Source organism: Leptonotus elevatus, chromosome 17, assembly GCF_054856555.1.
Source record: "Leptonotus elevatus isolate MCC_2025b chromosome 17, RoL_Lele_1.0, whole genome shotgun sequence".
NCBI classification, from domain to species: Eukaryota; Metazoa; Chordata; class Actinopteri; order Syngnathiformes; family Syngnathidae; genus Leptonotus; species Leptonotus elevatus.
Window position 1 is genome coordinate 714245 of NC_141255.1, and position 20756 is coordinate 735000.

The 20756-nt window shown below is 42.8% G+C and overlaps 3 protein-coding genes across 9 annotated transcripts in view; all 3 read right to left on the minus strand.

The window, feature by feature from the left end:
• Window positions 1–879: 879 nt before the first annotated feature.
• Window positions 880–8364, minus strand: smo (smoothened, frizzled class receptor). The gene is made up of 12 exons (XM_086058118.1): window positions 7438–8364; window positions 6015–6214; window positions 5729–5938; window positions 4142–4314; window positions 3855–4074; window positions 3236–3359; window positions 3077–3169; window positions 2880–2988; window positions 2539–2724; window positions 2297–2445; window positions 2033–2167; window positions 880–1764 (listed from the first exon to the last, which is right to left on the minus strand). The coding sequence occupies exons 1-12, from the start codon at window positions 7694–7696 to the stop codon at window positions 1208–1210; spliced, it is 2415 nt and encodes an 804-aa protein (XP_085914244.1). The 5' UTR covers window positions 7697–8364; the 3' UTR covers window positions 880–1207.
• A 1391-nt stretch (window positions 8365–9755) lies between these two features.
• tspan33a (tetraspanin 33a) lies at window positions 9756–17132 on the minus strand. 4 transcript variants are annotated; one of them, XM_086058574.1, is made up of 8 exons: window positions 17024–17132; window positions 12468–12525; window positions 12269–12396; window positions 12128–12202; window positions 11163–11291; window positions 10973–11101; window positions 10727–10891; window positions 9756–10653 (listed from the first exon to the last, which is right to left on the minus strand). In XM_086058574.1, the coding sequence occupies exons 2-8, from the start codon at window positions 12508–12510 to the stop codon at window positions 10552–10554; spliced, it is 771 nt and encodes a 256-aa protein (XP_085914700.1). In that variant the 5' UTR covers window positions 12511–12525; window positions 17024–17132; the 3' UTR covers window positions 9756–10551. The 4 variants fall into 4 exon arrangements, with proteins under 4 accessions (XP_085914700.1, XP_085914698.1, XP_085914699.1 ...); XM_086058572.1 differs by lacking the exon at window positions 17024–17132 and adding an exon at window positions 14041–14300; XM_086058573.1 differs by lacking the exon at window positions 17024–17132 and adding an exon at window positions 14041–14297 and having other exon boundaries at window positions 11196–11291.
• Window positions 15505–20756, minus strand: part of cacna1c (calcium channel, voltage-dependent, L type, alpha 1C subunit) — a 132379-nt gene continuing 127127 nt past the window's right edge. For all 4 annotated transcript variants that reach the window (XM_086058567.1, XM_086058566.1, XM_086058565.1 and 1 more), the window contains one exon: window positions 15505–20756. This exon is cut by the window's right edge and continues 1630 nt beyond it. The gene's annotated coding sequence lies outside the window, so the exon portion shown is untranslated.

Sequence of the window (20756 nt, forward strand, 5' to 3'; positions counted from 1 at the left end):
AACGACTTGAAGCGGTGGCAACGTAGCCGCGCTTAATGATGGCCAAGTCTTGCAAAGTGTCGGGAAACATGATTTGCACTTAAAAATAGGTCCAGCATTATAAAAGTGACATTTATTTATTTAGACGCAACATGGACAAATAGATAAAAAAAATAACGGCTGTTAAATCTTTTCAAATGGCACAAAAACAGATCTTGAATGCTTTTACAGGGCCAGAAAATACCAATAAAATGATTCTTCATTTTATTTGACATGTTTGGGGGGACTTACTTCAAATAAAATTGACCGGTAATTTCAGAAACCAGCAGTGCTACTAATATAAATGCTTCTCTAAACATGTCAACAAGAATAGCTAAAAAAATAAATAAATCATGCAATAGTGTCTAAAAAAAAAAGAAAAAAAGTGAACAATAATTTCTGCATGATTTGCCCATAATAACATGAAGAGAAACATTTTGGTTACAGCGAACAATGACAGCATTACATATGCTCATCCACCATTTTTTTTTCTTTCATTTTTTTTTAAATCAAACTTTTATATATAAATCTGTACAAATAATACCCTTTGTGTGACGTCTATGAACAGCTTATATACATGCTCACAAAAAACATTTGGAAAAAAAGAATGCAGTACATGGATTTTGTGTCAATATTTAAATAATAGTAACAGAAATTGAAACATTGTTATGTGCTACATGTGTTTTTTTTTAAATTATCATTTGCTAATTAAAAGAAAAAAAGAAAAAAGAATGTTTGAACTTTACAAGACAATAGTGTATTATTTTCTTCTACTATTGAGTGTATTGTAAATTTGGAGTATGTAGTTAAGAAGTGAGTGTGGAGAAAAGTCAAGAGTACAAAAAGAGTATAAGAGACTCCTTATTTCAAAATAGTTTTGCCTACTTTAATGGTAACCTGCCATGTGACGAGAAGACGGGAAGATGCTTTTCTTTTTTTACAGAATATTCTACACAATATATTCTTTCAAGCCATTTTATAGCTGCCTCATTTGTGTTCCATCATAAAGTTGCCAAGGAAATTGTATCGGACTTAGCATTACAAAAATAGGTTTGTTTTTCCCCCGTTATTCCTTTCCTTCAAAAAAAGAAAAGAAAAAAAGGTTCATCTGTAAAAAATAAATGGAGGTGCACTTGAGTTTTTGAAAGTATCCAGCACTTTTTTTTGTTCAGTTTACTGTCAGTGCAGCTTAGAAGTCTGATTCGGCGTCCATAAGCTCCGCCTCCATCAAGTTAGTCCGCGAGTGGACGGGGCCATAGCCGACCCGCCGGCCAGCGGGCACCCTTGCCACGTGGGCCATCCGTTCTGACAGCCCCCCCTGGAGGCAGAAGGAGGTGCTGGGCGGGCAGCGCGGACCCAGACCGAGGTTCTCCGGGCGGTCCGAGAATACGCCGCGGCCGTAGCTGCTCTGAGCGCCCTGATAGGGCGGTAAGCGGCACCGCTGGTCGCCGGGGAAGGGCGCAAAGTCCGGGTAGGATCCCGGCAGGACGTCTTCCTCCAGCATTTGCTGTCGCTTCTGCTGCTCCCGCAGGTCGGCCACCAGGCTGGGGTGAGAGGGCAGCTTGGGGAGGCGGGGCACCGAGCTGCGGCCAAACTCCCGCTGGGGGTAAGCCTGGTGGTCCGCCCCCGTCGCCGCCGCATGCGTCTCCTTTCTCCTCTTCTTCTTCTTCTTCTTTCGTTTTATCATCTCTGGGGAGATTTCAGCCTCCACCATCCACAACCTGTTCCTCTCCTCGGGGGGTGGAACTGGAAACAAATCCCAAATAGGTCAGTAAGGAAAAATGGCGGGATGTAACGATGCACCAATACTGCCAATTCAATACATTTTGAAATGTTTGAAGATAATTGCGGAAGGCGCACGCAAAAATTCTGAACGACAGCGTTAAAGTGTTTCCCACCATTTCAGTTTTTCTGGTTAGTGGGCGTGGCTAAAAGAGCACGAGTTGCCCCGCCCCCTGTTACATAAGAGCTTGCCTCAGGTGAGGAATAATGAAACCGCGCCTCAAACTCTCACCCGGCGTTCCTGTGGGAGTGACCGAGATGTCCTGAGGCAAGATGGCGCCTCGCCGGGCCACCATCTTGGTCACGTGCTGCGCCCAGGCCGACGACATGTCGTTGGAAGGTTCGTTGATGTCGAAGTTAATCCCAGCTGGAGAAATGACAAAGAACGGGCAAGCGTTTCGCACCAACAACCACAAACAGCACACAAACGTGTTGCGATTGCAATTATCCGCCACTAGGTGATGCTTTACACCAAGATCGGACGTCTGCGTATTACCGACAGGTCCGTCGTGTGACAAGGTGTGCATGCTGAAGGACAACTCCTTCTCCGGGTCCTTGTGCAGCTCCTTTCGCATGGCGAAGGCCTTGGCGATCATCTTGCTCTTCTTGATCCTCTTGGGTTCGTTGTCGCTGCGCCCGATGATCCTAAAGGCGGGATTTTTTTTTATTTTATTTTTTTAAATGCGATCATGTACAGTCACGGAGACGAGAGAGATTTTTTGACGTCATGCCGCTTACTTGCACCAGGTGCGCTTCCAGATGAGGATGGTGGCCTTGGTCCAAACCCACGTGCTCATGGCGATGCCGGTTCCAAACATGGAGAACAGGTTGATTTTCTCCACCATCAAACTGGGGCGGTTCTTAATGGTGCACTCCGGGATCGGCTTGTTGGTCTGGGAGGCGATGGTGACGTTGGCCTCGCACCTGTCGGGCGGATCGTTATTGTTATGATCTACGGCGGCTCTCGTTTATTGTCCATTTTTTGGTCGCCCTCATCAAGTTTGACACTTTTTGCGGTCAAAAATTGGAGAAGCGCGAGCGAAAATCCAATGTATGGAGGCGAGAAAAAAGCGACATACAGCACATATTCCCGGAAGCTCTTCTCCCATTCGGCCTGGTTGAAGAAGTCGTAGAAGTGGCAGCCAAAGGTGATGAAAACGAAGCCGAAAGCCAAGAAGCCAAAAATGCCTGACGAGAACGGAAAAACGCAAGAGTTGGCTTTCAATTGTTTGCATAAAGAATTTGGGAAAACAAAACAACAACAACAACGACGTACCGAGTCTCAACATTGTCTCGTTGATTTTGCTGGCGGCTTTCTCGCTGAGAAGTCCCGGGTGGTTACTTTTGATGGAGAACAAGGTCATGACGCCTACAAGGACAAACATGCTCAGCGGAGGGCGGCGCGAGGACCGAGGCGCCATTTGACGGGACTGACCTCGGATGAGGAAGTAGCCGCCGACCACCAGCACCACGCCGATGGGTGCCAGCACAAAGCCGGCGCGGTACCGGTAGTTCTTGTAGCCCACAAAGCAGATCCCGCTCACGGAGTCGCCGTCAACCTGAAACGGGGCAAGAATATAAAACAGCAAATGAAAATGCTGCGAGAAAAATAACCAGCAAAACACAGAATATTTCATGGAAAATTAAAAATATTTAATCACTATACAAATATGATCTAATCCCTTTCAGATAAATCCGGACCTTTTTATCTCAGCGGGCGGCCATTTTGCCACTTGCTGTCGACTGAAAATGACATCACGGTTGCTCAGGGCTCAATTAAGGACCAATCACGACTCAGCTGTTCTCTGAGTTTGGTCGCTGAGCCGTGATTGGTCCTTTCCACTCGGCAGCGCCGAAGATGGTTAAAACGAGTGGATTTTGCTGCTATGCGCATTTGCCACAAACACAATTTTAATCAGAATAAAAATAAATCATTAAAAAAACACATTATCGGAAAGAAAATAGTTAACACTTGCCCTTTAAATACAGCTGAAGCGAAATGTACAAAAAAGTCGATGAGAAATATTTTCCTCGGAAGATGCTTCTCAACGTACCTCAGCGATGGCCAAGATGGCGACGGTGAGGACAAAGGGGACGGACCATGTGACCATGTGGAAGTAGGAGGTGCGCCCGGTGAGCGGCTGCTGGGTGGTGCCGAGCGCCTTGAAGGACGTGTGCCAGGCGTACGTCAGCATCACGAACCAAATCACTCCCGACATCAGCGAGTAGTACACGATGATGAAGATGGTCACGCACGACAACGTCTCGGACGAACTGCGGGACAAAAACAATCTTTCATTCCGCCTCGTCGCGGCCAGGCGATCGGCGGCGGGGGACTTACGAGGGCTCCCCGAGTCTCATGGTGTTGTCGCTCTTGCACACGATCTCGTCGCGGGCGCCGTCCAGAAACTGCGCCAACCAACCGATGCTGCCCACGAAGAAGCAGGCGTTGATGTAGAAGAGGATGACGGCCGGGTAGCGGTTGGAGTTCTTCCAGTCGGCCAGAAACGTGGCCTGAAGAGGAACAAAAGTCCGTATCAGGGCTCAAACGTTTGAGAAAATAATCCATTTTTTTCACTTCATATTGCGATTGCCATTAAAATGGGATTACTTTTTTCAAGGTTTTCTTCTCGTGTATTTGAAATGATCAATGAATGCTTTATATGGGGAAATCTGTTTACTCGTCCCATCCAAATATAGAGTACAATTGCCCTATTTGTTTATTTATTTTTAATTCTTTCCTTCAAACATCGGCCAATTGGGCGATTTTTTTGCCCTCAAAACGTTATAATCGAAGAACCCTAACAATTCCGACGCTGTAAAAGTACCATGAATGCACCATTTTGCTCGCGTAGCATTAGCAACTAGCAAGTGTGTAGCGTATCTTATTCTGGTTATTCTGTTGTCCCCCGAGTGTCCTTGAAGCTGTTTAATGACATTCCATTTGGAGTTAACTGTAAAACCAAACAAACAACCGCAATAGGAAAAACATCCGCTGTATATTTAAATACAAAACATGCGTCGTTTTTTAGCCTATCGCTAATGCTAAAAACGAAGGAAGGATCCCATTCAAATGCTAACCGGAAGTTAGCATCGACTTTAGTCATGATTTCAATCTCTACCAAATAATCATGATTGCTATTTTTGAAGCCCAATTATGTACTCTAACCAAATACAGTGCAGCAGTTGTTAACAAGTAAGAATGGTTTTATTATTGACACATAAATCTATACAACAACCTTGGATAGTTAATTTGTTGATAAAGTCATATTATGGACTTGTCATTCAAAGCAGAGTAAATCTTAATAGCGAAAGTTAAAAATGGGGCGGGCGGGGGGTTAATTGTAAGCATTATATATATATTTTAAATAATGGGCCGAATAATCCGTATTTTTTGGGGGCAAAAATCTGTATCGCATCGGCCTCAAAAAATGCATATCGGTCGTGCCCTGATTTTTACCAGATAATGAAATTTCCACATTTAAGTGTTTTGTGCTTGATGTTATTATTTAGTAGCAAAATATGCTCCTTCAATAAAAAAAAAGTGTTTTGGAAGCAGATAAAATTGAGATCATATAGATTTGTATTTTCATGTATTTTGCGGGCAAAGTTCAGTAATAAAAACGATTAAAATTTCCCTCAATCATGATTTCGTTCACAGATACTTTCGCAATTACTGCTCGATGAAGTTGATCACTTCTCGTTGTGCATGTTTAGAATGAAGGGATTGTTGTTGTCCAGCTTCTTCGCCATAACTTGAATGAATCGACGCAGTAAGCAAAAACGTCGCCGGCCGTTGGCGTCAAATCGACGACTCGGATTTAGCTCGCGAATCGCAAACAGGGAAGGGAAAGAGACCCCCAGACATCGAGTTTGGCAACGCGAGATGCCGATACTACGCATCAATGTACTGAAGGAGAAGCGGTACCAGGGTGAAGAAGGTGCAAAGGAGGGTGATGGTGCCGAAATAGGCGATGTAGGCGTGCATGTCGTCGTGCTCCTCCTCGGTGAACAGCGGGTTGTCGCACTGGATGCCGCAGCCTTCCACGTCCTTGTACCAGCTGGACTGGATGTCCGTCTTGACCAGCGGCGCCTCGCACTGGCCCGACGTGTTGAACTTCAGCTTCTGCACCTCGTTCTGCCGCACCAAAAAAACATAAGAGCGCGCGCGGTCTGGAGCGCAAAACGCCGGCGCGGCTCATCCGACGGCTTACCGAGCAGCCCGCTGGGAATTTCTGGCATTTGAGGAAGTTGGGCCATCCGCGCTCCTGGTCCACGATGCTGCAGGGGCGGCGCGTGGCCGCGCACAAACTCTGACTCGGCAGCTCCACTCGGCCGTTTTCGCACTTGGGCATGTAGACGGCGCACAGCAGAGGCTGGATGACCGACCAGCAGCGAGGAGCGTTGCGCAGACCTGCGGATGACACGGCGCCGTCTCATCCTCGTTCCTCAACTCGAATACCGACAAACGGCGTTGTGACCGACATCGGACGATTCCAAAGTACTTGGGCAGTTCGTGTACCGTTGGGTTCTTTGCGCAAACGGATTCATCCAAGTGAATCTCCTTATTGTCTTTAATGGGATTTGATCATTTCTTTCCATGTGATGCCCATTTTCAGGTATTTTATTTATTTATAAATAGTCAATAAAATGAGAAAATGTGATTCGAGGTACATAGAAATATTAAAAAGGCTGAGAATAAAGTTAATAGTATACAAATGTTAGTCATGGACGAGTATCGATACCAAATCTAACTGATTTCAAGACGGACACTTTACGATCAGGAAGTGAAAATTTTGAAATTGGAAGAATAGAAAATGGCCGTTAATTACACGTATTTTAAGGACAAATTTGTCTATTGTTAAAATAATCTGTATTTTTTTTTGTAACAAAAGTAGCTGTTGAATACTTGTACTGGTGTTGTGTGCTATAAACATCCCTTAAAATGTTAATAATTGTTTTTATAAAACGTAACCCCCAAAGCAAATCGACACGAATCAATCGTTTATTTTGAATCAATTATTAACCAATCTAAAGTGTAGAACTTTTGTTAAATTATTTTAAGAACTTCAGCCATAAAATGTTTTAGATAGAAAAAACAAACAAACAATAAAGCAAACATTTAAAAATGTCTTGTGGAAGTAATAGTTTTGGAGATCCACGGCAGGATTCCACCTGACAGTGACAAAACAGAAAACTATGAAAAACTTTATATTTAAATAGAGATCATATACAAAAACTACATGAACATAAATTCATAAAAACAACGCATACATAATAATAATAAAAACCCCGTCACTATAATAGTATGCATCGTTTGAACGTGAAATTCAGTGACTCTTTTCTGTACCACTAGAGGGAGCCCGCGGACCAACACCGACAAACACATTCTGTAAACATGTTCTCAACATGACCAAAAACAAAAAAAACGATGTCATGGCGTTGTCCGAAATGAGAACATTTGAACACGTCGCATCCAATCGGATTGCTGCAGATTGAAGAAGTCGGCCAACGAAACGGCGAAAGTGCAGACGTGCGCGTTTATGTTGCCGGGACGCGGTGGCAAGTTTCATCCTGATAAAACACGCCGGAATGCGCAATTTACAAACGACTTGCGGCTGTCATGCTGCAACTCACCGGACCACATGGTCAGCTTCTCGAAAGCCTCCTCCTGCGAGCTGGAATCTTCGGCCAGCACCAGCGACGTGTGCGTGTACGGCAGAGGCGAACCCAAGCATGTGTTGTACTTGAGCGCCTCGCACGTCGTCGTGCTTTTGCATTTGTCCTCAAACAGGCTCACGTTGGGGGGCGACATTTGCACCGCGACGCTGCGGTCGGACAGCGCGCACAGCATCCCGTGCAAGACAACAAAGGCGCTCCAAACTTGGGAGGACATCTTGGGAGCGAGAGGAGGAGGAGGAGGAGGGGGAGGAGGGGGGCGGAATCGGGCAAAAATCACGATATCACGTCCAACCGAGGTGTTTTAATCGTCAGATTGTTGTCGACGCTCAAAAGGCATTTTTCGTTCCAGTTCCGCTTATTCGCCGAAAAAAGACTTCCAAAAGTTGAGCGCAAGTTTAAGGACGAGCCAAAGTTTTCCCTCGACCTCCGTGCAGCTTTTCCCTCTTTGGCTCGTCTTCAAATTCCATCGTTAGAAGGGAAAAGATACCAAAACGTGCTCGAAAGGATCAAAATGGATTTTTAAAGAAAAACAGTTCGTGGTGTGGGGGCTTTATTCCGTGGAAAAATGTAGAGAAACTTTGGGTTTCGCCCTCCCCCCACATCCCAAAAATCCGAAAAAGTGTAACTGGAGCTGCAACTGGCGTGCGCATGCGCCAACCACTTCTCCTCCTCCTCCGCCGCGACCCCCGTCCTGCCCTCCTTCTTTTATATTCTCAGTCAAACCAAATGCATCCACAATGTTTGCGTCCTGCTCTTCTTCCGCACTCACTTTTGCAGCTCAAGTATGTTCGATGCTCATGGAGCGAAACCTCTCATCCGATCTCCCCTCCCCCATCTGCTCAGGGATGAGGACAAAAAATGGCAGGGATACAACACGTACAGTAAATATTACATTTAAAATGATGAATTAAATACAAATTGGAAATAGAAAACCACTACAAAAAAAATCTATAAATGTTTCGTCATTATTTTAATTATTTTATTTAGGTTGGCATTGCTCTCGATTTACTTAGCTAGGGTAAATAAATACGTAATAAAAAATAATAGTGCCCTATTTTTCTTGATTGTATGCCAAAACAAAGTCGTTAAAAAAAAAAATCAATTCAACTTGTATTATATGTTTTTAAGTGTAAGACAAATACATAAACATTTATGGAAATATTCATTCCATTGCAAAAATACTGAACTTTCAAATCCTCTCATGTTGCTAAACAAGATGACCCAAATATTACAAACGACAAGAGCAAGAATGAACACAATGCATGATTTTAGAAAAGGCTTCATTTGAACGAAAAAGGAAACATTTTAGTGAATGGAGTCAGCGAGTCGTGCTTGTCGAATTTGAACGCGTCGATCGACTCATATTGTAAAAGTTACTGTAATGCACAATTTAAAGAAACATCCACATTGCACTTAAACAGGGAAATTGTTACATTTAAACTCTACTTCACTTAAAAGTTGAAATAAAAAAATGGTACCTACTGTAAATAAAGAAACGGTTCTTACAGATGAAATGCAAAAGTGAAATACAACCGAACTGCACCTTTTCAGCATTCTGTCTACTGCACATTTCTTGTCATTCATTTGGGTTGCAATGCAGCTGCACGCCATTTTGTTCCCCAACTGCTGAGTTGGGATGGATTGTGTGTGCGCGTGCGCGCGCGCGCGCGCGTATGTCTGGGCCTCCTTACAACCTCCAACTCCTGTTTGAGTCAGATGCAAAAAAAAAAAAAAAAAAACAGGACCACACACAGTGAAACCCAGGCCAACTTTCTCTCTCTCTCTCTTTCGACGTAACAAGAAATTGTCATGTTTAGAAAGCGTTGCAAATGTTTTGATTAGCTTGCTAAAGAGTTTGACAGTGTTATGTTTTTTTTATTTATTTATTATCTTCTGCACTCAAATTGGACTTGAAGACACGTTTGCAGATTTGATGACTCAGCAAGACGGAACAAAAGTTGATTCAGTCGAGAAAAGGACAAGTCTTTGTGATTTGTGATTTTTCAAGCCACTTTCAGTCCGAAAGCATTTATGACGTCATTGTCAGACGCGGGAAATACGCGGAGAACGTTTTCAGATTTGTGACCGACGGAACTTGAACACGACGTCAACATTTCAACACGCAAAACATGAAATCAAAAGCATCAGCTGCAACTCAAATCTTGACGAAGTAACATCGATTGTTTTAAAAGAAAGTCCGCAAAAATAACTTCCAGTCCCTTTTGACATACGCAAGCATCATGGACGCCGACATGACACGTGCACGCGCTAAATAACACCAACGTGCACCCCAAAAAAAAAGGATGCATTTTTTTATTCATCTTAAGCAGGTTGAAAATGGAGAAAATAGCTGGAAATTTGTGTACGAGTGAAGTGGCCAAGCGAATCCAGCAGATGGCGCTGAAAGAAGACTGAACAACATAAACATACAAACGCACTCGTGACCTTCGTGAGGAATAAGAGGTTTGGAAAATGGATGGATATATATTTATATTAGGGGTTTTGAAATGAGCGCGTTAACTTTGAGTTCATTTCAAGTTCCTTTAATGCCACTCATTTCTTTAACGTGCGAAGGAATGATGATGATTATTTGTAAAGCCTGCAGGGGGGTGGGGGGGGGGATTCCCGTCGCATTTGGAGCAGACACGCCCACGCCAAACTTAGATAAAGGAAAATGCACTGCGCTGTCACCAATGTCTTGCAAATGCAATGATGCCATCTAGTGGCAGAAATATATCACACTCGTTTTTTACCTCCATTTTGTGAATTATTATGCCATATTTATGTTCAACATTTTTTCCACTCTTATATTAACAAGAGTATGAAAACGTTATGTTTTAGTGTACATTTAGAACAGATATAAAAGTTAACTATTGAAGTCATGTGATTCATCACAATTCAAAATGTTAACCGGCGCAGACACCCCTAATTTATATACATGTACATAAATGTATCATATAAAACCGATCAAATATATGTATATTTATTTATAACACGCACACAGACTCGCTTGTTAGTGCTAAAGTCCAGAGAAGAGGTCACATGTGTTCGAGAGGCCGCTCCCATTGGTCATCGCCACGGGTCGGCGTCATGTTTGAAGTTGTAGTTCTGCAGCTCAATCTGGTCTTTAATTTGGCTGATGAGAATCTGAGACAGCAGGATGCCCACCAGCTGCAAGAGGCGGCCATCGTTAGCTTTGTGCGCGCGCGTGTGCGTGCGTGTGCGAGCGCGTGCGCCGTCCCACCTGAGGGATGGCCAGCCCCAGCGCGATGCCCCCCAACAGGAAGAGGTTCGTGTGGATCCAGTCCACCACTTTGTCGATGCATCCGTTGGTGTGGATCACGTTGCCGGCTTCCATGTATTTGACGACCTGCATGCCTTGCCCGCACATGGTGTTAATCACCTCCACCTGCACGCACGCACGCACGCACGCACGCACACGCGAGTTGGAGAACACGTTACGGCAAAAAAGCGGAGAAATGGCTGAAACCTTGTCCTCGGTGATGATGCAACAGGAGAACGGGACCGAGCAGCGTTCCCGGCTGGGGTTGTTGTGCGTGCAGTTGAAGTACATGTTGTTGGACCAGTCGGTGTACGTCACGGCGCCACAGCAGCCAAACTGAAGGGATGGCATTATTATTATTATTATTATTTTTTCATAATAATTTAAAAACCCACACATTTTCTGAAGACGAACGAGAGGCTGACCCGACCTCTTTCTGGCCAAAGTCGATGAGGTTCTGCAGGTCGATGTCGTCCCTGTAGTGCACGATGGCGTTGTTGACCATTTGGGTCACTTTGTCACGGGCCTGAGAAAAATAAAACTTTATTAGTTGGCTTGAAAGAATATAGAAATCAATACACACACAAAAAAAGTGCTTTTTAATTTTGACAGCAAACTAAAAAGATTTAGTACTTGAGCGATGACATGAAATAACCAACAGAGGGCGCCATTTATCATTTTATTTCTCTGATTCTGATTCTATGGCTGGATAGCCGGTAAACGAAGACTTTTGAAGCCGCGAGGCGGCCATATTGCTCCTCCCAAGAACTGTTTCTCGGCATACCATCCTATACATTTACACTATCGAGATTGGAGAACATTTGAGACGGTATTTAGTAGAAACGGAATGATTTATGATGTTTTCAATTTGACAAGAGGACTTCAGACATTTTACAACTTGCCTTAAATACATGTATAAATGATATGCTTAATGATGTTTACAGAAGGTGTATTTGTATTAAAGAATGATAAGTGAAATTCAACAAAAGATGCCTCTGCCAAATCTAAAATTGGGCTCGAAGGAACTGAGTGATAAAAGAAGAAGCGGCTCTTCAAAGCGGCACTTGTTAAAAAATAGCGACCACATATAACATAAAAAAAATGTTAATGTGCTTTCTAATCAGTAAAATATCTCTGTATATTGTTTTTTTATTTTTATTATAAAAACATACAGTCATGACGAACAAAAATTAAATTGTTTCTGTCACGTTTTTGCTTCAATTCGATGAACATTGTTGCGCTCCTTCTGTTGTGCCCGCCGTGGCCACTTGGTGACAGTATAATTCAGATACAGTACAAAAGTCCTCGCTCCTCAGTACGCCGCTGGAATAGGTCATAAAAAAAGGAAAAGAAAAACGGAACCTTATCAGAGAAGATGAATCCCAGCACGCCGGCGGCCAATTGAAGCAGGAAGATGACGGTCAGCGTGATGCAAAACTACGCAAAGAAGAAGAAGCGCGTGAGCAGTTTGGCAAAGTTGCGGTCCGCAAAATGGCAACTTACAAACTGCAGCAGACAAATGTTCTCCCGCAGCGAGCCCACGCAGCCGCAGAAAGTGACGATGAACATGACGACGCCCACCACCAGCAGCATCATGGCCGGATCCACGGCCAGGCACGCCAGCGCCGTCTCTGCGGAACCAGTCAGTCATGGGTTGGACTTGCGGCCTGTGGACGGCTTTGCTGAGCGGCCGTCAGATTACCTGCCTGCTTGGCGACGCGGGCGTACACGCCGATCGCCATCATGGCGGCGGCGATGAGCTGAAAGGCGACAACCAGGAGAAAGAAACGTGACGTGAGCAGCGCGTGTTCGGACTTGTGCTGGGGAGCGGCGCCATTGACAAAAAACACTGAAGAACAACGTTTGATTGACTGCAGCCGCCATTGCTCATCTCACCTTTCAAAATAAAGACACTTTAAAAAAAATATTAAATTTCAACATGAATCTCTCCACTGTCAATAAAGTGGATCCAGTTCATGTCTAGTCTAATACTTTTAGATGATTTTGCAATATGTTCATTTAGTTTCTCTTGTGCATTGCCCAGTAACCAGGAGGTACCGGGTTCGAATCTCAACTCCAAATGCCATTATGCTAAGTGATATACACGTATGACCACTTTTCACATCATTTATCTTTCAATTTACTTCGTAAGCATTGAAATCTTAGCATTTAGCATTCCCACGCAATTTCTCCAGAAATTGCACTTTGTCTAGTTCGATTTTGCTGTTGCAGTATTCATATTTTTAAAAACAATTATTCAACATATTTAAGTGTTACTGATGGTGTAGTGGAACATCAGCCTAACTTTGGTGTTGTTATCAATTGCTGTATGATCATACTTTTTATTGTATTTTTGAACTATTAGGGGTTTGAATGACTTTATGAAATATTATTTTTTCAGAGTGGGTTTCTGAGTTTTCATTAGCTTTTATTTGTTTGAAAATGCTTTTTTTTTTAGTTTAGGTTTTAAAATTAGTTTTAGTTTTTTTTTTTTGGGGGAGTATTTGACTCATGCAAGATAAAAAGGTGACTCCGCATTGTGTAATAAAAGTAATGCAAACTACAATTCCCAAATGATTGCTCAAACTTCTTTCAGCCGTAGAGGAATATTGAAATAAATATGTTTAAAACAAGCCGACAGCAAAAATGGACATGGTCTTTCCAATTAGCGTTATCAAATGTAGTTTATTCTTCAAAAGCGCTTCCGGTGCGCACGTGCGACTGACGGCAATTGTTGCGCAATGCCAGCGGCAAGTGTCACAACATGAGCACATTCCGCCAGCAACCACTGTGGAACCTTTTTTTTTTTTTTACACATTCTCATCTTGTCCATACATGACCTGCAGCCGCACACCCAAGCGGGGCGTTCAATAAAAGTCTTGTTGTAAACGGTGCTCATTTTCGGTGGCCTTTTCAGCGGAGTTTAATCTGTGATCCAAATCTGCTCAAAGTAAACGAACAAGGATTTGGACTTTGGTTTGTTTAGAACGCTTTTAACACAATTTACTTTTAGCTGCCACACTGCCGCCATCTTGTGCACACTTATAGTCAAAGTTTGTGTCATTTGGAAAGTCAATTTGCTTGACTTTTATGATGAGCAACAAAACGATTTCAATTCACCAGACACTTCATTAGCTGCCACATTTACAAAATATGAATTCTGCTAAAACAACAACGCTGAGCTTCAACAGTCGTTTTCTAATATTTGGACTTTCTCTTGCGGCTAAATGAGCTCACCAAGCAACACATTTGAAATTGAAAACCATCGGACTCACCCAGAAGAGGAAATTAAACACGAAGAGCAGGTATTTGACCACGGGGCTAACAAAGGACAAGTCCTCATCGTAACGTCCAGGTGCGTCTCTTTCACGGCTGCCACACATGACGTCACGCAAACATCAGTTGTTTTTTGTTTTGTTCGTTTTTTTGTTTTTGGGGTGCAAGTGCCTCCATGGAGGTGCGAAGCGTTTCTTTGCCTCCTGGTGGGACAGCCGCACACATCTGCTGGGAAAAGCTCAACCTCTGACACAAAGGGGCGGGTCTGCCCTCCTTTCATGGCCAATCATGTGACATGCCCTCCCAAACGAGTCGCACCTTGAGTTCGTGCATGTGGTCCGTATTAGTCGATCGATAAATATCACGAATCAGCCCCAACAAAATATAACTAAACGTTAAACAACTTACTTTTCATATCACGATGAAAATGTATTTCGATTTTTTTTAATACCATCGTTTTATCTTGTGTGAACGGATCAGAGTCGGGTGGCTCTCCAGCGCCCTCTATTGGCGAGCCATTACTCCCTTCTGGATGTAGTTACTCGAACTGGCCACAAAACAGCAGTATTGCATCAGTAGTAGCGTTTTTGCTCAAAAGCTTCCAGGTCATGTGACCTATTGACCCCAAATCAGTGCGAATATTAAAATCGAATAATATATTTTTTGATTGAATTTACAATACAGTATATACTGTATGTAATTGAATGAGTTAAATTTGTGTGACATATTTGCATTATATTATTTTTGAAAAACAATTTCATAAAATGTAACTTTGAAACAAACAAACAAACAATCTCTTTGAACCCTCTGTGTTCATCAATTGAGGAGTATCTTGTACTTCCTTCTTCCCTGTCATTGACTCAATAGTTCCTCATGAGGAGAAAGGTGGCATTACAAGTTTCTTCACCATTTCTTTCAATTCTAATTCAGTAATACTTTGTCATAAGAACGCCCCAAATAGCTAACTCGCTTGGTCAATTATTATTATTATTTTCTTTTATCCTCCTACTCCAACACATATATGTGTCTTATTGGCAGTGCTAAGTTGCTAACAATGTGCGAGTTTGGGCCAGTAGAGGGCGTCAAAGAGCTAAGTTGTTGCTGTTGCTTGTGTGTCCAGCAGGGGGCCTCATAAACGCAGGTGAGCTGTTGTAAAAGTGGTTTCTTAACTTTCCTGAAGACTTTTTCTCTGGCTGTTTTTTGTCTGTGCATCTGCTTTAAATGACCCACCTGACTTTTAGCATTTTTTTTTTGCACCCATTCAAAGTCAGCCCAGTCCACTCCAGCATGAGCAGCCCACAATTCAAGAGCTTAACTGATAAGTTAAGGGAACGCGTGTATTAATTCTGGTTGATTTTGTAATTCATCTGGTGTCATTTTCAGCTTTTTTTTGGGAGGCTTTGTCACGTCAAAGTCTGGGTTCGGAATTGTCAATAGAAACAAGCGGCCATGAAGAAGACGGCTGTAGGAAATGCAATTTATTTGCAATTTTTTAATAACATCATTCCTCTGATAAAAATGCAATGTTACAGGAATATACATCAGATATTAATTTAAAACTTGCTTTCAAGGGACCATACAGTCTAAATATACTTTTTTGTTTTTTATTTATTGGTAGCGTGCGTTATAAGCAAGACAGACTCTGTCACCAATGACAGACTGACGACTTACAGATACAAACTGTACACGACTTATTTACAAATCAACTTTTTTTCTTGATTTTTTTTTCAGTGTCACGTTTTTTTGGAAAATAGGAGTAGAAAAAGTGATTGAATTAATATTCAGATTTAATTTGTATATTCTTTCCTTTTTCTAGAGTCTAAATGAAATGAAGAAAGAACAAACGTAGAAAAAGAAAAGTTGCGTCCAAAGTGTGAGACCATGCAGCCGTAACCGAGGCGACCAAGTGACGTCGGCCAATGAAAAGCCCTCATGCAAACCAAGGGGTGTGGCTTGCGTCATCCCGACACAGCCGCCCGTTAAACGCACGCTCGTCTTGTTTTGTGACAATAAAACATGGTGATGTCATCCAATACTACACGTGAACGAGCTAACGAATTGGTCTTTGAACGCCTCTCGGCACAATTCCCAGCTGCGGAGAAGACAAAAACGATCCTGCGAGAGACTTACAAACTCTTCACTTCCTGTCAGCAAAGTAAAGGCTCATTAAAGCTTCACACACAAACACACACTCGTATACATACACGCTGGCGTGTGAGCTAAAAAGCTGCTAAAAAGCGGCTAACAAGCTGCCTCGCATGTGTCTTGACGAATATTTTGTTTTCGTCGACGGTGAACAAACAATCGGAGAAGGAAAGCCTCAGTTGCGTCAACTTCGTTACCGCTGTTGCTATTCAGCCGGGTTGACTTGGAATAACAATCCTTTTGCTTTGGTCACGTGTGTTTCTCTCTCCAAACAAATCCTGCACATGCACCGACAACACTTGGCCATAAAAAGGAAACTTAACTCAAGGCCTGCCAACCCGCTTCTCGTAATTGCACTGTCCATCGCCGTAATATATTTTCATTGGCACACATAATATTTCTCCCTTTTTTTTTATATCTAAAATAGAATAAAGTCGCTATGGAAACTAGCATTCTAGAATATAGCCTCCCGCAAAATATCTGTACACTCGCTCTTCATTCGGTTTTGAAATTGATTGGCGGCCATGCAAAAAAGGCTTCTTGGGATTTTCTCTTTGTGTCTAATGTAGCAGCGCCAACGTGTCCAAATAGCAAACCAGCACCAGCGCTGGTCCAAACCGACAGGCGACATTAGTCGCCTTCTTTAAAACACGGGTGGCAAATCCAGGTCCAGAAAGTCTTTGGCTTTTTAGAAACCAGGTGCTAGCTAGCTTGCTAGCTTACTTGCACCAGGGGCTAAAAGCCAAAGTGTGGCAGGGGTTTGACTTTCTGGACCTGGATTTGCCACCCGTGCCTTTAAAAAGGCTTTTGGTCACTCAAAACTATGAAACGACTCACCTCATTAAACTTCCCATATCATATTTCAATGAGAAAACGTCCTCATTAACACTCCCTGCATGAACGCAATATTCCTCTGGGGGACAAAAGAACTCATCTCAAGTGGGACGTTCCAATAAATTCATGCTGACGCTGCAGTCGGTAGGCCATGAATACATTCCCGCCTTCTAATTCCATAACATTCTCTTGATTATATATTCATTCATCAGATATGCTGTAGAAAAATAGACAATCGTCCGCCTGTGGTGAGGCAGTATTAATATTAATTTTAAACTCCTCTATTCTATATCATAGACGGGCATAATGATGCAGTGGTGCCTTGAGATACAAGTTTCATTACCATCAGTCAAACAATAGGCAAATCACCTTTCCCTATTGAAATGAATGGAAGTGCTATTAATATGTTCCAGCCCCGAACCCCACAAAAAACAACAACAAAATGTTTCTAATGTGTCTTTTAAAAAGGGGAAACTTCGTAGAAACATACAGTAAGAATTCAACAAAAAGTCTTATATTCGACGCTTACAGCGTTATGACGATGCTAATTGCTAGCCAGCCAATGGCGTTTCCTCATTCAGTGTTAGCATTAAGCTAGTAGACTTAACGTCAATATCAAAGTAAATACATACGAAGGCTCTCTTTTTGAAGGAACGCTGCATCTCAAGGCACCACCGCCACATTGTGTGGAGTTGCCGTTTGCCTTGCCACGCGTGGAAGCAGGAGTTCAGCACATTCAACGAAAGGTAACCGAGTGATCGAGAAAATGTCGCCTCATGACCAGCTGGACTCTCGGGAGGACGAAGCCGTCATGGAATTCAACACGTCTTGATTTGACGCCGTATTTGCCTTCAACCTTTCTTTTATCTGGACAAAAACCCAGAATCAATAAATAAATCACCTTCATTTATAAGTAATGGCTTCAAGGTCATCACAATATCATCTATGCTGGGGACGGGGCGTTCAAATGAGCTTGATATTGAATTGGGAGAAGCCCTTTTTTCAATAAAACAAAAAGCCTTCTGTTCTCTTTCAAGATTAAAAGATCATTAAATATCAATTATGTACACAATCACGACAGCAGGGCTGAACGATTATTCAAATTCAAATCCATATTGCAACGTAGTGGAATGCAAATTTGGAAGAAAAACAACAACTGTTTCCTTTTGTTTGGTCAATTGGCTTTATTTTCTTACATATGTGTATATTTTATACATTAACAAGCGTAATTGAAGTCAATTTATTTTTGGAATAAGCCTACAAGATCTAAACAATCTCATATTGTTTATTCTAATTGATTACTGGTTTGTTAAAAAATACTTTGACTTTGCGTATTAAGTTCACAATCGCTTTATTGAGGATGATGATGATGATGATGATTTTTTTGAAATCGTTCAGCCCTACCAAGCAGCCGCTCCGACGTCGTGATGGCGACGCCTGCCAGTCAGCCAACATCGACCAACGCAATTCATCAACCACTCTTGAGGCTGCCGGACTGCAAGCAAACCAGCAAAAAAAAAAAAGAGCAAAAAAAAAAAGAGCAAAAAAAGAGCAAAAGTGATTTCGGGTCAGTAAACACGTCACATCATCGATACAACACTGCAGCTCACCTGATTTCAAGTATGTTAGGTTTCTGTTAGGTTCGGTTCTCTGGTGCGGGAAAACAAACAAACACAAAAACAAAAACCGCCCGGGAACCGTACAGACGAAGTTATTGCATATCTTGCTGTTACTGGACAGGGTTACTCGAGGTCAAATCTGAGGGACGGTCAACGGGGCCTTTAGTCAAATCGCTCCACATCAAAGCGTCTTAAATGTCCAATTGACGTCACGCATTCCGACAAAGCTGAAACTCAACTCAACATTTTCCAAACTGCAGCCGCGTGATGTCACATTCACGCCAATTTGCATAATTCTCATGTTCCTGGCACGCGGGCGCGACACACTCGCGCCTCGCAGGTAAGCGTCCAAGCGGCCTTCGAACCAATGCGGCCGGCGTCCATCTTCTGCCACGAGAAGTGTTTTCTTGGGAGAAATGTGGCAAACGCCATCTTTGTTGGCAGGTTCCAGTGAGAGGCAACGGGGGGGGGGGGGGGGGGGGGGGGGGGGGTGTCGCGGCGCGCACAGATTAAGGGCCTCAATGCATCAAATATTATCATCAGATCAAATTCATGTGATGCTGCAGGCGGCCCCAAAAGTCACCGAGCAGTACGCTTTTTTTCCTAATTTATTTTGCATGCAAATTGGTCAGACAGCATTTGACACCTTTTGGAGGTTGTTGGTGGGGATTTTTCATTTGACCCAACCTCCAACGAATAACGCAAAATGAGTCAAATGGACCCAAGTGGCAGATGGGTTTGAACCCAACAATTTAAAGAGTGCCGGGTTACAAGAAAGCCAAAGTGGGTGAAATTGTAAACCCAGCGCTGGGTCCGAAAGGGACAGAGCCAATGATGGATTATTTATCTTATCTAAAAACGGTTGGGACAAAAATAATCCAATTTAGGTCAAAAATGATCCGATCCATTACTTGGGTCAATTTGACCCAACTTTTTGTTTTGTTTTTTTTGGTACAAAAAGACGCTAAAATGGTGTCATTTTGTATAAAACAACTTACATCATTTGGATGGGTCCATTTTTTGACCCAAACTGGGTTATCTTTGACCCAACAGTGTTTTGAGTGTACCCAATGTTGTATTAAGCTGTCTAAAAACGGTTGGGTAAAAAAAGAATCCAATTTGGGTAAAAAAACGGAAAAAAAACCGGACTAACTACTTCGGTCAATTTGACCCAACTTTGTCTTTTTCTTCTTATTTTTTGTTGCACAAAACAACCCAGAAATGGGATCTTTTGTGGATTTTGTTTTACCCAACCGTTTTTCGAGTGTACCTCGTGCAGTGGGTTGAGGATTCGACCCAGCACGTTGGGCCAATATTTTGAGCAGGTTTTCAGTCGAACTGTGGTTCGAAATAACACCAACTTTATGAGCAACATTTCAGGAGAAGTAACTTTTCCCTGATGATGTCATCCTGACCGGGAAAACAACATAAGAATGTTGCATTTCAGGACACGAAACTGTCAACCAGCTTCAGCACGATCAACCCTCAAACAAGTTTTCGAACCACCAACCCTTTGCTGACCACATGCTCACGCGGTGTTCACAACGTGTTTCGACCAACTTGCCTTGAGAAGCGTGTACACGTTGAGGACGGAAAATCGTCCGTTTCGCAAAGTGCCTTCAATGTCAAGCGGCGACGGAATGATAAGCTCTTAAAAGCTCGCGTCGGTCTGAATGGGACCTGCAACCAAATAGAAAAGAAAGAAAAGAAAGCGTGGAGTGACTTTTGGGACACTTTTGTCCTCTGCAGATTCAGCGTAGCAGTTACAAAGCTTATTGAAAATTAAACAGCAATTCAAAAACATTTCCCCGCCAAAACATTTGATGTCTTTTGTAAGCGCCGTTCGTACCTTCTTGCTACAAACTCCCATTGACAAAATCAAAAATTGAAAGACGTTTGATGATGGGTTGAAAATTCTTGCAGCATCTTTTAACTCAGCCCTAAAAGTTCCTTTGAAGAGAAAGATGACTTGAATCGATGGCAACAGTGTGTTACGGCCCCTTTCACGCAATTCGCCGCTTTTCTTTTGTGTGTCTTTTTGAGCACGACCATCAAGAAAGTTCTATCGACCTCAGAACAGAAAATCTGTGATGATTCAAATGTGAAAAGTGTGCGCA

What these genes read in the sequence shown, in the direction of transcription:
- smo (XM_086058118.1), bottom strand. Translation starts at nt 7,696, where the DNA reads ATGTCCTCCCAAGTTTGGAGCGCCTTTGTTGTCTTGCACGGGATGCTG. An exon ending in GTCACACGACGGACCTGTCG is followed by an intron (nt 2,168 to 2,296) that starts GTAATACGCAGA and finishes TCATTTCTCCAG; the next exon opens with CTGGGATTAACTTCGACATC. An exon ending in CACTCCCACAGGAACGCCGG is followed by an intron (nt 1,765 to 2,032) that starts GTGAGAGTTTGA and finishes ATTTGTTTCCAG; the next exon opens with TTCCACCCCCCGAGGAGAGG.
- tspan33a (XM_086058571.1), bottom strand. Translation starts at nt 14,148, where the DNA reads ATGTGTGGCAGCCGTGAAAGAGACGCACCTGGACGTTACGATGAGGAC. An exon ending in GATTCATCTTCTCTGATAAG is followed by an intron (nt 11,292 to 12,127) that starts GTTCCGTTTTTC and finishes TATTTTTCTCAG; the next exon opens with GCCCGTGACAAAGTGACCCA. An exon ending in TGGGGCTGGCCATCCCTCAG is followed by an intron (nt 10,654 to 10,726) that starts GTGGGACGGCGC and finishes CGCCTCTTGCAG; the next exon opens with CTGGTGGGCATCCTGCTGTC.